The sequence below is a fragment of the Watersipora subatra genome, chromosome 7, assembly GCF_963576615.1.
Source record: "Watersipora subatra chromosome 7, tzWatSuba1.1, whole genome shotgun sequence".
NCBI lineage: Eukaryota > Metazoa > Bryozoa > Gymnolaemata > Cheilostomatida > Watersiporidae > Watersipora > Watersipora subatra.
Genome location: NC_088714.1, coordinates 46480113 through 46497806, shown reverse-complemented (window position 1 = coordinate 46497806; position 17694 = coordinate 46480113). Strand labels below are relative to the sequence as shown.

The window sequence follows — 17694 nt, the reverse complement described above, 5'->3', positions numbered from 1 at the left end:
CATAACGAAGGATGAAGCTAACATCCATAAAACTACCTTGATATTGTCTCAAAATAGTTTTAAAAATATGTATTGTAAAGTATATTTTTTATTTTTTACATATTAATATATATATATCTATTTATAAATTTTTTTACATTTTATATGTACAGCTGTACAGTATTAATACTACTATAGCGATGGATGGAGTTTGAATGAATTCCACACAATTTGTTAAGCAGCTCAACTCATAATGCCTCAATGATCATAAACATTATATACCCACCCATTCTGATTTGGACAGTAAACCTGTTATTGTAAATGTTGGCGTCCTTAGAGTTTATAAACTTGATCAAAATTGATCCTTCCAAATCAAATAACAGAAATTATTTCTCTAGCTTGGTAAGCGAAAACAATGTCCATCTTCTTGCTGACCGAATGACAGACATCATAAACAGTATTTCCAGCATTTTGGAAAAAAAGTTGAGGTGATCCCAGTAAATGAAGTGAAATCACCACCAAACTTCAAGCAATTAAGACCTATATCTCTTCTTTTCCATCTTGGAAAGATTGCTGAAGCTGTTATCTCCCGGCACGTTATAGTCCGTTTTCCTACACTAGCTAACCAATTTGCTTTTACCAAGAACCGTAACACGCCAGATGCTCTAGTCAAGCTCACATCTGATATACGCTACCATATTGATAGCGAAGACACACTGGCAATACAAGCTTTGTTAGATTTCAACAAGGTTTTCGACAAGATGTTGCCCCATCTAGCTGTTGAAAAATTGCTAATGCTTAGTACCAAACCATTCTTGGTAATTATTTTAAAAGGTTTATCCACAGACCGTACGCAAAGAGTAAAATACGGAGCCTCTACCTCATCGTACGAACACTGCAAGATCAAAATCCCCCAACATACCATTCTGGGTCCTTGGTTATGGACTTTTTTGTGCATGAACTCACACCAAGTGTCAAGCATATAAAGTATGCTGGTAACACTACCTTGTATAATACTGTAAAGTTGATAGGGAGTGTCAGTCACTGAATCAACCAGGACTAAATATCATATACTTGTCAAAACTCACTACAGCACGCAGCAGATTATGCATCACATTGGTGTAAACAGAACTCCATTTCTCTGAATACTTCCAAGTCATAGACAATCAATTTAACCTTCAGGAAAACCGTATACAGCCCTTGTGTTAGCATAAACGATGTGAACATATAAATACTGTCAGTATCAGATTTCTAGGCGTACAAATAGACAATTATTTAAGTTGTAGGTTCTTAAGCCATGTCGACTTTATTATCTAAAAAACTAGACCATCAACTCATAATCCAATTCAGCTCAGAAAGAAAAGTGCAAAACAAAAAAGCCTACCACTCTTTTACTAGAATCATATATCGTCCATGTTGTCTTAAGCTGCTCCATGCTGGTATCTCTGTGTACCGAAAACCGATAAAGAAAACTTGGAATGATTTCAAAAATCATGCTTTAGGCTTATGCTGCCTGATATGGACAGCTATGACCAGTGTCTAATTGCCCCTAATGCTTAGGAGCTAAATGTCTTTTTAATTAATTGCTACTTAAAATATTTTAATTGTATCTCCAATCTGCCTGACCGTCCACTATATTGCTACTTCTCTACAAAAACCAACAACACCTTATACCAGACACCAACACCTTGCCAATTTACATTCCTGAACAGCGTTATGCAAAAAGAGCTTTGTTTTTCAATACACATAATTTACTTCACTTTACTATTTTTGTTTTTTGTTCTGTTTTTTATCTCATGATTTTATTTGCTTTAAACAGTATTGACCGGTGTGAATACATTTCATATCTATCTAACCCCGGTACTTATACCATTAAATGGCTTTAAAATAATAATGATATATATGTGTGTGTACATCAGTATAAGCGCAATGCTACTTTCAAGACAGATTTTCACCATCGCGCTGGCTCTGGTCTCTGTTAACCATAATAAACGAGGGAATACTATACTTTTATTGGAGTATCGTCAGCATAGTTATTAACCAATATTGATCATCAAGAATTTTTGATAGCGGAAACATTTGTGCAGCTATTTGGTTTGCTAAATTTTTGTTCAAGACAACTTGTACATTAATGTTAAAAACAGCCTACTACAAAAATTGTGTGGTGTCATAACATGAATCAAAAATAAATAAAAATTTGGCTTCAACAAGTTTACTTATGTGAAGAACTATTTGAAAGGTTTCATAAAGATTAACTTGCAAAAAATTTTAGTAAATTCTATTAGAAAGTATAATTATTTTTCTGTTATTTGCGATCGTTTTTGACGTTTGAGGTGATCTGACCGTCAGGATGTTTCAAGACTGAAATCAACAAAATTTGATCGCGGTTAAAACGCTCAGATCAAACGAAAGTGTGATTATGATGTCTATAGTTGTAAAAAACTGACAGAATAGAGACACGTAACACTCCGACTTGAACGCAATAGCCGATATCAACTATAGCAATGCTAACAACTAGTGACATCATTTGTACGTGTTTCGTCAATTTTAACCTTGAAACATTCTGGCAGCCAGTTCACCTCCAACTTAGAAAACTACCTCAAATAATAACAAATGCCGATACTTTCTGATGAAATCTTCTAAAATTCTGTGTTGAGTTCATCTTTAAACAGTCCAATTTAGTCTAGCGGCCTGATGAGAATATCTCTGTTCATTTCCAAATAGTTATTTGGGTGATTACCAACATTCCCTGTTATTACCAACATTTGACAGCAAATTTTAGATTAAACTAGCTGATGTTGAAAATAGATGTAAGGTAATTAAGATTATGTTCGTTGCACTAAACTGTTTCAGCCAGTCAGGTGCATCGGTTTTATCTCTGCCGACATACGCCAACATGTTCATTTTAATGTTGCCAATACAAAAGACGCATTTTGTCGGTGTAAGTAGCGGAGTCTTAAGAACCGCAGGAATGTTTTGGCTCGCAATGAGTGTATCTATTACCGGAAATCCTGCAACAAGTGAATGTTTTTTGGTTAACATAATTGGTGGTTTTTTATATTATTATAAGGCTAAGGAGAGTGAAAAAGCACTAAGCGCAAATTATTTTGACTCTATTGTCAAACACACCGACTTATTCTACATGCAGTTTGAGAAAAGTGATTAAAATACATCTGTTTATGAATGTTAAAGGTGAATCATTCATCGAGAGCTGTTGGGTCATATATTTAAAATTCCAGTTGGAAATATTGAGAAATGAAAACACTACAAATGTCATACAGCACTAAATTCAATATTCTGATATGTGGATTTGTCTCCCTCGGTTGGCCTTAATATAGTGGCACACTTTATTCAATTTTGTTTTTGTAGCAGCTGAAAGCCTGGCGTTTCATGGTTAATAAAATAATTACTCAATGAATTTGAGTGAGTCACCTCGTAAGCTAGTAGTCTAAATCTTTACTAAAACAATAGCAATGTTTGAAACCAGCTTAAACATTACATGTAACAATCAACTGTGCTAGTTGATAACCCCAAACGCTTTAGGTTTGAGTATTGTAACCGATGTAATGAATGTCATTACGATCATTCTTTGTTGTGGTCAGCTGAACGATTGTAGTGCAGCGGTTGAGATGACTGGTCTTTGGACCAGGAGGTTCCGAGATGAAATCCTCTGCAAAGTGGATTTTACATTGCTAGATTTTAATCAATATAACCGTATACATGGACAGACAGAAAACAAAAAACAACAGAAGACAAACAAAAAACAATTGTTAAAATTTATATATGCCGTAAAACCTCTATTAGAATACCATGTCGTTTATTTTTGTATCCTTTCACCTATAGTGGCGTTCAATTAGAATTGGCGTTCAAATAAAGGGTATAACACTGTATTTTTCGACTAGCTCGTCAGAATTTTGGGAAGATAAATTTAACCCTATCACAGGCGAAGCAATGCTTATGTCGCTAATATTTTATACTCTTCTTTGGGTGGATCGACATTAATGCCGTCAGCCTCAGCATTTTTGCTGAACCATTTTTCATATGCGTCGAAGTATCAGACTGAGTTAAACAAGCAACTAGCTTTAGAGTTAGTAAACGGACATTATATTTTTTAATTGCTAAAGACATTTTCAACGTTTGAATGTCGAAATATGCCAAAACAATTATGCTATTACGTCGTACAATCCTTTGGAGTATTCTCATCGTTCATCAGAAAGTCTTCAGGTATGATTGTACGCTCTATTAAGGACAAATCCGAAAACAATGGACATCATTTTGATTTTAGTGAGTTAGAATCATAGTTTACTTCTGATAATTGTGATGATCAATTTTCTCAAGTACACCATCACTAACATCATAGCAACCACTACAGTAACAACGAAAAAATTAATTGTTATTAATTTAACCAAGTCATTATTAGTACTATTTTATGGACACTTGTCTATTGATCTCTTTCTATGATGGGTTCATAAAGATCAAAGAATGTCAAATAGTGGCGGTCAACTAGAGGTGGTGTTCAATATAATGGTGGCACTGTATTTTTCAATCCTTCTTCTATAGTGGCATTCTATTAGAGGTGGCGTTTAAATAAAGGTGACGTTCAAATAGAGGTTTTACGATATATAGATTTGCGATATTTTGGATAGTTGCTATGTGTTTACATCGCAAAAATGTGCTATATTAAGTGTTGCTAAATATTGAAGATTCTGTATGCGCTTTTTGTAGTAGTTAAACATGTTTGATAAAAACAACCAAAGAATTTCTAGTAACGCTAGACATTTCTGAATATATATTACTACTACAATAATATTCTAATCTTAGTATTAATTAAATTCCATACCAATGTTTACTCTACAAATTAGGTGTGAGAACAGCACATCTGCAAATAAAGGGCAAACTGAAATGACAAATTCAAATTTTCTGTTTGTGTTAATATTACTGTATAAATATACAGTAATACAAGCAGTATAAATATAGCATAAATATTACTGAATAAAGCTTGTAAAATTCTTGAGTGACACTAAATTTAACGCCGGCATCGTCTAAATGTTACAAAAAAGTAACTGCTAACTCGCAGTCGTTAGATTTTCGAACTGATTTCACTGTCCACATATCGATTGCATATATAGAAGTCAACTTCATAATAAACAGTACATTATCGTGTTATTCTTTTTTTTCTGATCAGTCAGAGTTGATCCTCAAATGATTTGGGCTGTACAAAATTATCATAGTTCGTCTAAAGTCAGTTTTTCTTGAAAATTATCATAGTTCGTCTAATGTCAATTTTCTCTTGAAAATTATCATAGTTTGTGTAATGTCAGTTTTTATTTGAAAATTATTATAGTTTCTCTAATGGCAGTTTTTACTTGAAAATTATCATAGTTCGTCTTATGTCAGTTTTTACTTGAAAATTATCATAGTTTGTCTAATGTCAGTTTTTACTTGAAAATTATCATAGTTTGTCTAATGTCGGTTTTTACTTGGTGTGCTTGATTGTAGTGGTATGTTTCGTTTCTTCTGGCAGAGCTGAAATAAGTTTCGATTCCCACGAAAGTTCAGCCGATACGTATTTTGTTATGAAATAGTTGTTCAAGTCTTCCAGCTGTTTTCCACAGTGCAGGTTTTAAAGGTGTTTTGCAAAAAATAACAAGTGGAAAGCCGTCATGTTATCTTGAAATCTAAGATGTATCTGCTTGTTCGAGTGGCAATAATCCAGGAAAATGACTTGAACAAAGGGACAATTAGAAGGTTTATCAGATATCGTAATGCAAAAAATATCAGTTTGGTCAGTTGCAGAGTGCTATTGCGAGGTTGATTATTTCTAACAGGTGGTTGGCATGGGTTCCTCGTACCTTTCAGTGAGTTAATCTATGTTCAGCGTCACAATGGGTTGTAAACTGTTGATTAAACCACACCAGGAATTCCCAAAGCTGACCTTCAAAGACTTTATACTATAAGCCATAAAAAGTCAATTTTTCTACGATTTCTAACAATTTCAAACTTTAAATAAAAATGCTTAAAATCTCAATTCTGATTGCGGGTTTTCTGTTATTCTTTCTCTTTACATCTTTATTCTCCTTTTCCTGCCTCCTGTTCTTACTTTTCACATCTTCATCCTCTTTATGTTTCCTGTTATTTCTTTTCATCACATCTTCACCCTCCTTGTCATGTCTCCTGCTATTCTTTTTCTTCATTTCAGTGCTACATTTGTCAACCCTCCACACACTATCCTCTACTGGTGGAGAACTTTAGTTTAGTTGACTTCTCTCGTTTCATCTCATTCTCTCTACAACTGGAGGTCTTTTTAGCTTCATCAAAGTGCTGGCAATTCATGGGACCTCATGCATACTCTCATCAGGTTTTCATAGATTCAACCATAATACATATACTAACCATAATAACCACATAATGACAATAATAACCACATATATTAATATAGAATATAACACACATCTATGAACTCATTTGCTAATTTTTATTCAAAGAATTATTTTCTTGTTTTAATTCCTTGTCAAACCATTAGTCTAGTAGTTTTCGATGACAAAGTATGTAGACCATCTGCAGCTGTACAAAAATTGCTCGCTCTGTAGATGGTTCTGTCTTTCTCAAAGCAGATATTTTATTCCATTGTTAATGATAAACTGCAAGCAAAGAATTTATAATTTATAAGAATGTAATTTTTTTAATTTGTTGGCATGTCAGAAAAAAGATAATATTTATACCTAATTGGTGAAGATAGTATTTTTTATTATAGAATTATAAAAATGGGCAGGTAACTAAAATCTACTCTAATTTTTTTTAATATTTTTGTTCAGCAAACACGGTTTTTTATTATTCTATTTACAACAAAATAATACGAAAAGCATATTTATTGATTATTAAAAATAGACCTAAAGCATTTCTAACATATGTTCATTGCTACTGCATCTCTCCCAGATCTTCCTCTCAGTGGCCTCAGCCAAGTTTTGTCTTTTCACTTGTATCTTGTTTAGCAATGGTAGTAGCTGTTGTACCGAGTCGAAGCAATAATTTATCTAACCATGTGTTGTCTGCCCATGTATCAACCTCCATATGCTGTGTGTTATTCAGACCGGAGCAGAACTGGGCTACTCTTACAAGTTGGTTGGAGTCGTCAGTCATCTGGGTTCCAGTTCCTCATATGGTATGTACAAATATATCCCTATAGTTTTGTACTCTTCCTTGATGAGTAACTATAAAGTGCATTATTTAAAAACGTTAAAATTGGCTGTATAACAGGATTTCCGTGACAGCATCGAAAATGTGGTGGTTTTTTTTCACAGGAGATGGCTTTAGTCTAGCCAATACAATGAGATTTATAAATCGCTTAAACTTTTTCTTCGAACTTAGACATTCAAAACTTTTCAGATTTGGCTTGTAAGCAAAAAGTTGTCCAATATATGACATTCCCGCACTTGTAATGATTAACAGTGGAGAAAGCTATGACTAGAAGTGACAAATTGATCTTTACAATCGTTCTGTATATATTCTCTAAGTTTTTTCTATCATAACAACTTGTCCAATCTTTAGAATTAATAATACTATTGTAATTAGCATTTATAAAGACACGATATGGGATATCAACTAATAATGCAGTCACTGTAAGACTGCAGTCTGGCTACGCAAGCTGCTAGTTTGTGGTATCAATGTTTGCAACCTGTGCGCTTGTCATATTAGTGTTTTTTCGGAAGTCTTTTCCTTTGTCTCATTATGTTATCACAATTACATTTATTCCGTTTTCAAAAGTAACGGAGCTAATAAGCCTATTCTTGCAATAATTCATTTGGTAACTAAAAATTGGAAAGGATTTTTGAAAATAACCTCATGCGGGTTAATTCCCTGGGCAGTACATGCCCAAGAAGGGATATTTTTAACAGATAGTCGGGGTGTGTAAAGCGTTGTGTAAAGAACATCGACATGCATCCATGTGACACTCATCATAAATAAGCCAAGTTCCATGACAGAACTTTGATCGATAAAAGGTAAACAGTAAATTGGAAGATCGATAGAATGTAGTCATGGACTGACATCGCACCAGCGAAGATCAACATAACTAGTATCGATGCAGAGTATTAAAAGGTCATATCAGGATGTCAGGAAAAAGATTGTTCATGAAAGAAACTCGGCTTTGAAATTACTGATTGTGTAAAAAGAGCTGTCTTATCGTCCCAAATAATAAATATGGCAGACAATTTGTAAAGTGTTACAGTGAAATGGGGCAATAAAACAGCCTAATTCCATGACATTCAGTTTGTTAAACTAACGATCTAACCAACTGAGCTGCTCAGCCACCTTCCAAAACTTCAGAATAATTGTGCCATTTTTCGTTCTCTGCGCTTTGTAACGGAAAGAATGAATATATAGCCGACAACTCCCAATAATAATACAGTAGATTGAGTCCGGTCGTCATGAATCTGATTGAAAAGATCGATCTTGCAAAGAGTCGCCGGCCAACTGACACTTATCACAACTTTATATTTTATCAAGTTCGATCTTTTAGGAGATTGGTCTAACTTTAGTGACGCGCTGCAAATAATGGACTGCTTGGTAAAACCCAATTGCTGAGGCAGCTGTTTAAATAGCTCTATGGAATAAACATTGGAATATATGAAATAAGCGATTTTTTTCTCATTCTTGAATCAACCATATTACTTGATTTCATGGCACATATGATTAATAATTCTCCTGCCAGGTCATTACATCAACGATGTGTACAACGTGAAGGAAAACTTGTGGTTGAGCTACGATGACTCACGAGTTACGATCACCGATGTGGAAGAGGTGTGCAAGAGAAGGGAAGAGACTGGATATATTATGTTCTACATGGACCAGTAGGTTTCAGCATATTACATAACATAAGGCATTGCACTTTGAAACTGGTTCAGATTATCATGGATTTGGAATCAGATTAATATGGATTTGGAATCAGATTAAGACAGATTCAGGATTAGATTAAGGCAGATTCGGAACTTGTTAAGTTTTTTTTTTCGGTTCCATGAAGGTAAGAACGACGTAAGAGTTCACAAAATTTGCTATAACTTTTGAGGTCTTGTCCAAGCATCGGATAGAATACAATTTCAACGCTTCCATCTAGTAATGTGCTTTTAAATTATTTCTTTTCAATCCCAACTTGTGAAGCTAGCAGCCATGTATCACACGCACTAGTAATCTGAAAGCCTCGAATGTTGAGAGTGTTCATCGAGTGTGTCGATAAAACATTGAGAATAACTACATGAACAATATTATAAAACACAGAAATGGGAATGATTGGTGCAGGGGCTAGTGTACCCTACGGCTGTGCCACATGTCACAGGTTCAATTTCTGTGAAAGCAATCTTTTTTCCTAATATCCAACCGTGGCTTCAGATGGATGGAAGGATATTATTGCAGCAAAGGGTATTTCATATAACGTACATATAGGTGGATTGCAACTGCATGAAAGTTTTCGATTAATCAAATTCACACCAGCAAAATTATATGATTGTCAGAGTCGTATGAAACACTCATACGCTCACTTGTAAGCATACCGTGTGAGAGAAAAGCTGGTTCGCTTGTTGTGCACAGTTTCCCTTCGGTCAAGTTGCTAGCCCCAAAAATAGGTGAACAACAGGTGGTGCATATGGTGAAAACAACACACTCTTTTGTACTTTCAGTTACAATGCAGCTTTTACTGTCTGTATGCCGTTCTCTGTTCACCATCATGGCTGAAAGCATAAGTTCATGATCTTAGAAAGCAATATTAAAGGTTTTACTTAAAACAAGCTAAGCTAGGTTGACCCGTGGTGCAGTGCTTTAGCAATGTGAATATGTCTTATCCTTCGCGCAGTTTTAAAGTTTAAAAGTGGCTGTTAGAATGTACATCTTGTCTGATTAGCAGCTCTAGTCGAGACCAGCTGACTAGGGCTGTACCAACTCTGCAAAAGTACATGCACCACTAGTGAGTACATGTACTTTTATCTGGTACACATATCTTTAGCGAGTGCACGTACCTTTAGCAAGGCCATGTGCCTTTAGCGAGTGCATTTACCTTTAGCGAGTATACGTACCTTGAGAGCATCAGAATAGCAAATGCTAATTAGTGATCTTTTTATATAGTTATTATCATCCTTACATTATATGAATGCTGCCGGTAGATAGCATTCAAGAACCGAAACATTCCTAAAGGTGGTAACCTGCAACTGATCTAGCAAAGTGTAACATTTGATAACAGCATCTCTCATGTGGGAAAAGGGTGATTGTTTTAGCAATTGCTGCGTATAAGTAAAATTTGCCTCTATGTGTTAGTGATAGTAATGATTTTTTTTCTTTCAATGGCTGCTTTTAAAAAAGTTTTTATTTAGTCGCAGGTGTTAGTATGAAAATATACAGTGATAGAAATTATAGCTAATCATTTCATTGCTAAGATTTAAAAATTAGCAGTCAGATCTCTTGTTAATTTTATTTTAGTGATTTTAATCTTGCACAATCAGTATTGTACTACAAGGTAGTTCGTTGTTGATTGTGCAGTCATACCTTGACATACGCGCTTAATGCATTCTGGGACTGAGCTCGTATGTCAATTTTCTCGTATCTCAAAGCAATAATTCCTATATAAAATAACTAAATACAAATTAAACCGTTCTCACACTCCAAAAAAATTACCTAAAACAGGATATTACGAAGGAAAAATGTGTTTTTACTTGTTGTAATTTACTTACTACGCTCAAAAAGTAACAAATACCTATTCAGTGGTAATGATATGCAATAAAATGTAACATTATTATGTACTGTATGTAGTTCTTATTTTTGAGACAGACGGTAGCCGCTAACGGCAGTGTGAGAGTGACTTGCCCTCAACGCGTTTGGTACACTAGACTCTAGTGACGCTACATTACATAAACTTTATATTTAACTGAAATAAATTTAGCTTACTAAACACACACTTAAAGATAATTTTTAATCTTACACTAATCTTAATTCCAATTTTGTCTTCTTCATTTTTATTTTCTATTATCTTCTGGCTTTATGCCTCGCTTTCGCTATCATACTTAGCCGGCCTTTTTGAAATTTTTCTAAACTGATTCGATGAGAAGCACTTAGCAATGCTGTTGTCAAAATTGACCTCTCGCACACTTGACCACTTAGCAGCCGCCTCGAGAACCGGCTCGTATCCCAAATTTGTCTCGTTTCTCAAAGCAGAAATTTGCTCGAAATTTTGCACGTACCTCAAATCTCTCGTATGTCGAGGTATGACTATAGTAGGTTGTATATAAAAACTGTAAAATCTCTATTTGAACGCCATAGCGCTGTATTTTTCATATATATAGTATAGAGAGTATATACAATAGAGTGAGAGGTATAGACAATAGAGTGAGAGGTATAGACAATAGAGTGAGAGGTATAGACAATAGAGTGAGAGGTATAGACAATAGAGTGAGAGGTATAGACAATAGAGTGAGAGGTATAGACAATAGACCAAAAGTATAAACAATAGAGGGATAGTATAGACAATGGAGTGATAGTATAGACAATAAACAGAAATTATATATAGAAAACAAACAAGAGTAGGCCTATAATCAATAGAGCCAGAGTTTATATGATAGAGTGAAAGTGTATACAATAAACTGAGAGCAAAGTAAGTAAGTGAATAATATACGGTGACACCTCTATTTGAACGCTACAGAGCTGTATTTTCCAACCATTCCCCTATGGTGGCGTTTTATTAAAGGCAACGGTTCAAACAGAGATCGGCGCTGTATTTCTGACTAGCTCATCAGAATTTTGAAAGATAGATTCCGAACAAAAAGCGGGTGAAGCGATACTAATGTCACCTACATTTTGCACTCTCCTTCGGGTGAAGCAACGTTAATGCTGTCCGCCCCAGCATTTTTGCTAAACCGTTTTTCATATACGTCTAAGTATCAGATCGAGTTAAACATGGTACTACTATAACTAAAAAAATGTTTTCGGATACAGTTATTAATTGTTTCGATATTTTGGCAGTTATTATTTCAATATTATTAATTAATTATTCCGATTTCACTTTTAAAGTTTAAAGATAAAACCATCAAGGTTTGGAGTTAGAAAATGGACTTTGATATGCGATAACAATAGATGCTATTATATCGTACTATTATATGTTCCTGAAGAGTATTCTTATTGTTCATCCAAATACTTTTAAGTCTTCAGGTAAGATTGTAAACCACATTATGGATGAATCTTAAAGCAATGGATCGGATTTAGACTTTAGTGACTTCGAATCAAAGTGTAATTCTGATGATTGTAACAATCGATCTTGTCAGGTACACTGCCACTAGAACCATGACAATCACTACAGCAACAAGGAATTAACTGTTATTGGTGTAAATGAGCCATTATTAATTTATTAGTACCATTTTGTGGACACTTTTACTGGTCACTTTTTTATGGGTTTGTGGAGATTAAAGAAAGTCAAAGTGGCGGTCAAATAGAGGTGGCGTTCAATTAAAGGGTGGCACTATATTTTCCAACCCTTTTGTAATGGTGTTCTATAAGAGGTGATGTTCAAGTAGAGGTTTTACATTGGATAGCCAGATATACATGTATTTGGTGATTTGTGAAAACCAACGATGTAATAGTCTTTGCTGATCATGATAAACAGAGATTTTTTTTAACTCCGAAGAAAAATTTATCAGGAGCTTAAAGGTTGATTTGCAACCAAATATACATTACAGTTATTTGGTATCAAGAGGTTCACCATGGCTTACTCTGCTGTGTTGTAGGTACAAAATATGTGGAAATGTGATTACAAACTCTTAAAGCTCAAAAATGAACAGTTAAAAAAATGGCCGTATGTTGGAATTCCTTTATTTTGATGACGTACTCAACTCGACGTGGTTATTGTTTTGACACGTGATGTTATCACGTGAAATGAAAGGCCAATAAAATGCTCAATGTAACCCTTTTTGTAGCACTAGTTTATGATAATCACTTTGAGTTTTACTGCAAAGCCTGTATAGATGCTCGCTACTTTACATTTTCGTTTCAGCTTGGTCTAATCATCTAGTCATCATTTGAACGTGCGATCCATATTCTGCCAAATGGCGCGAACAACTTCGGCAGCATTTTTGACTATCACAGGTGACCAACAGGCTCCTCATGTTTATCAGAGGATGATATGCACCTCATCTAGTTAAGGTTAAAAAATTAAACTAATTTTCTGGCCAAGTTTTGAGATATCAGTCCTCAAAGTGCCAGCATTACAATAATAATGAAATAGACGCATAAGTACAATAGACATGGTTTTATTAAATGTGTGAAGTGTATTTGTGAAAATATTTCTACGAATGAGGTTGCATGAAAGTATAAACAGAAGCATATTGTGTTCTACGACGTCAAATTTGAGCCATTTTGTGGAGGGGTTCCAACCTACGGCAGTTTTGTGATGGCTGCAATTAACTGTTCGTTTTTGAGCTTTTAAGAGCTTGTAATCATATTTCCACATATTTTGCACCTACAACACAGCAGAGTAAGGCATGGTGAATCTTCTGATACCAAATAACTGTAATGTGAATTTTGTTGCAAGTCAACCGTTAATCGTTCAAATTAACAGCTAATCTGTGTGGCGCGTCATTGTAAGCACTCGTTATTCATGTAAGAAACGAGCCTAGTTCATATACAATGGTTGAGGGGATTATATCAGGAAGCTGATCTATCATAGAGTTGCAAGCGTAAAAAAAGCACTGGAAAGTCATTTCATTTGTAGAAAGACTTGAAGAGTATCAAATCCCATATGCAAATGTCAAATGATTCGCTGTTATTACTATAGCTTTGCATCTTAAGTACACTGCAGTTAATGATTCAATGGAAGCACCTGATTACCATGTATGGTTGTGCTCTTGTACTCAGACGCAGTCGTTATTGACAACAAACTAACAAACCATTTCTAACAATTTTTTGGTGGAACGCTAGAAAAACATATTTCTTGAGATAAAATTATAATACAGGCAGTGCTCATTTAATGGCGCTAGTTCATACCAGAAAACCTGTCGATAAACTAAAATTGGCCGTTAAATCGGCTATTTCAACATCATTTGGCAATATATTGTATTTTAATTTTTTTTTCATGCATTAAATCTTTACTTAGGTTTTTGGTAGGATATTCAAGTCTCATTTGATATTGTAGTAATAACTTGCAAGATTTTGAATACCTAGGCTAAACTAGAATATCAGAAGTAAATGGGCCTAGCCAATTTGTCACCATTCGACAATAGTATGGTAGTGTACTACAGCACAGACAGTATTTTTTACTTTCTAATATTTCTCCTTTTATTATTTATGTGTATATATTTATATATAGTTATGTATATTTATTTATATATAATTATTATAAATTTATTAATTCTTGAGGAGTATTTTGGATTTTCTGCACTATTTAGAGAAGATATAAGAGTATTGAACTTGAAACCGAACCCTACACACTGATATAATCCTAGAAAGTGTATGACTAACATAGGAAGGTGCCGAGTGAGAGATGGGGAGAGGGTGGTTATGTTGCCTTAAACTTATCATACACATGCAGTTACACTCACAACTGACTTGCTACTGAATCGTCGTAATTATAACAGATTCGTGTTAAACAAATACTGGAGCAGTTTCAAAGTCCGTTATTGTTCCGAGTTGTCGTTAACCGAGTACCTTGTTAGACGAGGTCTACCTTTATATATGTTCTCAAGTCATGGGAATGTTATATGAGTTATCAGTTCTTGCACTACTTGTGTGTATCACTGACAGTTACGGCATTGTAGTAAAATTGTGGCTAAAATTATATTATGGCTATTTTAAATAAATTATATTATAAATATTTCACACAAATATGATGAAGGTTGCAGCCTTAACTTACCTAACTTACCTTAACTTACCTATACGTAAGTATAAAATTGCTTGTTGAATAGCTCACCTAAAGAAAGAGAGACAACTCCTTTGTATATAAAAACATTTGCCTTAATCCAACATTTACGTGAATCAGACTACCCAGTCACCATACAACAGTTTGGATATCAAGGCCAGAGTTGTCCGGAGTTGTCTCTTTGTGTGTCTTAGACTTTAAGGGCATATGCATAGTTTATTAAATCCTTTGGAAGGTTGAGTCATTTTCAGGTTGTAGAAGGATATGAAGTTGTACTTTACATCATTGGATGGATCGTTCTGTCTTCTTTTATCATAGGAAATATGTTCATCAGTGTTCTTGTCAACACATTCATGCAAAATCAAAAAGACATTGCATCTTTTTAGCCACCAGCATTCAGTTTTCATGCAAATGTATTCACATTGCTCCTAATTATGAAGCTCACCAATAGCATATGAAGGTCGGTTTATACCAAAACGATATATTGGTGGTCTGTTCGGGGTAAAATCCAAATCGGATGTGAAAATGGCTTTGTCTCAGTCACCGACGCAAGATCGTTGAAATGCTACATACTGTTTGTCCGTTTTTGCTGTCCATCATTGACAGAGTACAACATGGAATTGACCCATCATATCTTGCAATGTTAATAGCTCCAAAAATGCAAGCAAATGGAAAAGGATATCAATGTTGTATTTCATTGGCTAAAAAAGTGATCCATTTTGTATAGCCGGGGTTTGAGTTTGTTTAGTGTAGTCTTTGCATAACATATTTCAAATCATAAACAGACTAAATCCCATTCCAACTTAAACTCTCAGCGAAACCACAACTCCCACAAATCATCATGGTGTAAAAGCACTCTGAGTATCTCATCGGCTAAAAACCAAAAGTATTGTAACTGAGAAATTGTTGACCTTTATGATTTGTAATACAGTAGCTTATTTCTGTAAACATGTTTGATATTTCATCAACAATGTTTTAAAGCTTTGTTTAAAAGGGTATCTTTTTGTATCAAGTTGCTGAAATGCCAAGCGCTGGTAAGTTGAAAATTTTTAGTCGTGAGTTTTACACTGAGCTAACTAGGCCAAGTATTTGCTGTTGGTTACATATTGACAAGTGAGATGAATCACACTCACTGACAGTGTGTGGTTATCATCTCCAATGAACCAGCAGTGAGTATCAGAAAAATATTAAATTTTTGTGCATGATTCACCAGAAATATAAGCGAGTCTGCTTTTTGTCTTTTGTGCCGGACAGTGATAGACTACCGCAGACATTTTTATCACTGCAACTAGTTTTGCGTTTCTTTGAAATTCTTCCAGATCTTTTGAGCGTTTTGCTATTTAACCTAGATGAATGTATTCTCTTTTCACCGAGAGTTGCAAGTAATCGCCATATGGTATAAACACAACTTTAGTTTGGGCCAGTTTTAGTCACGCGTTTTCTTTCTTGTTTAAGGCTGTAATACATCATTTATCAAGTTTTGTAGATGTTATTTAAATCATGAAGTATTGAAGTCACCCAATGTGTCTATTTTGTGAGTCTAATATCACCAAGTCTGGCAGTCGGATAATATCGTTTGTGAAAATTAGGTTTCCTTATTACAAATGAATAGGTGAAAGTTTTTCAGAGTTTTGTAGAGGGATAAAGGGAAGTAGAAGGTGGTAGAAAAGGGTAGGAAAGACCAAGGAGGTTCTAAGAAGGCTCAGAGGGAAGCCAGATGATTTTTGAGAGGAATAGAGGGTTTTCAGATGTTGTATCGCGTGGCAATTGTTGACATATATTTCAAAATAAACAGGACTCATTTATGATAAGTTAGGGTCAGTTAGCTACTGTAGACGACGCAAATTTGATTGATAGACAAAAAATTGTTACATTAAAAGATATATAAACATCAACTCGTATGGGGGCGCCAAAGATCGATAATCGTTGAGTTGATATAATTATTGTCATAAAGTTTCAAGATGATCTTGCACAAAATTATAGTAGATTCTATCAGAAAGTATCGGCAATTCTCTAACATTTGTGATTGTTTTTGCTGTTTGAGGTGGTCTGACTGCCAAGATGTTTCAAGATTAAAACCAGTAAAACTCGATCACGTTTGAAAAATCGTGGTTAAAATGCTCAGATCAAGCAAAGGTACGATTATGATGTCTATTGTTGTAAAGAGACCGACAGAATAGAGACGCGTAACGCTGAAACTTGAACACACCAGCTGATATCAACCATTGCAACGATAACAACTAGTGACGTCTTTTGCACGTGTTTTTATCTGAGCGTTTCAACTGCGATCATGTTTTGACGATTTTAATCGTGAAACATCCTGGCAGTCAGATCACCTCAAACAGCAAAAACAATCGCAAATGTTAGAGAATTGCCGATACTTTCTGATAAAATCTACTACAATTTTGTGTAAGTTCATCTTGTAAATGTTGATTCGGTTACGCCATTGTCGCTTATGGTAGTCGCCATTGTCGCTTATGGTAGTCGCCATTGTCGCTTATGGTAGTCGCCATTGTCGCTTATGGTAGTCGCCATTGTCGCTTATGGTAGTCGCCATTGTCGCTTATGGTAGTCGCCATTGTCGCTTATGGTAGTCGCCATTGTCGCTTATGGTAGTCGCCATTGTCGCTTATGGTAGTCGCCATTGTCGCTTATGGTAGTCGCCATTGTCGCTTATGGTAGTCGCCATTGTCGCTTATGGTAGTCGCCATTGTCGCTTATGGTAGTCGCCATTGTCGCTTATGGTAGTCGCCATTGTCGCTTATGGTAGTCGCCATTGTCGCTTATGGTAGTCGCCATTGTCGCTTATGGTAGTCGCCATTGTCGCTTAT

General features: G+C 35.0%; 1 protein-coding gene across 1 annotated transcript in view; it reads left to right on the top strand.

Moving 5' to 3' along the window:
- LOC137400821 (ubiquitin carboxyl-terminal hydrolase 37-like) overlaps positions 1 to 17694 on the top strand; it is an 83811-nt gene that overhangs the window by 64031 nt on the left and 2086 nt on the right. The window contains exons 17-18 of the mRNA XM_068087160.1: positions 7069 to 7141; positions 8690 to 8828. Coding sequence (XP_067943261.1) covers positions 7069 to 7141; positions 8690 to 8828 — 212 coding nt within the window. The remainder of the gene's footprint in view (positions 1 to 7068; positions 7142 to 8689; positions 8829 to 17694) is intronic.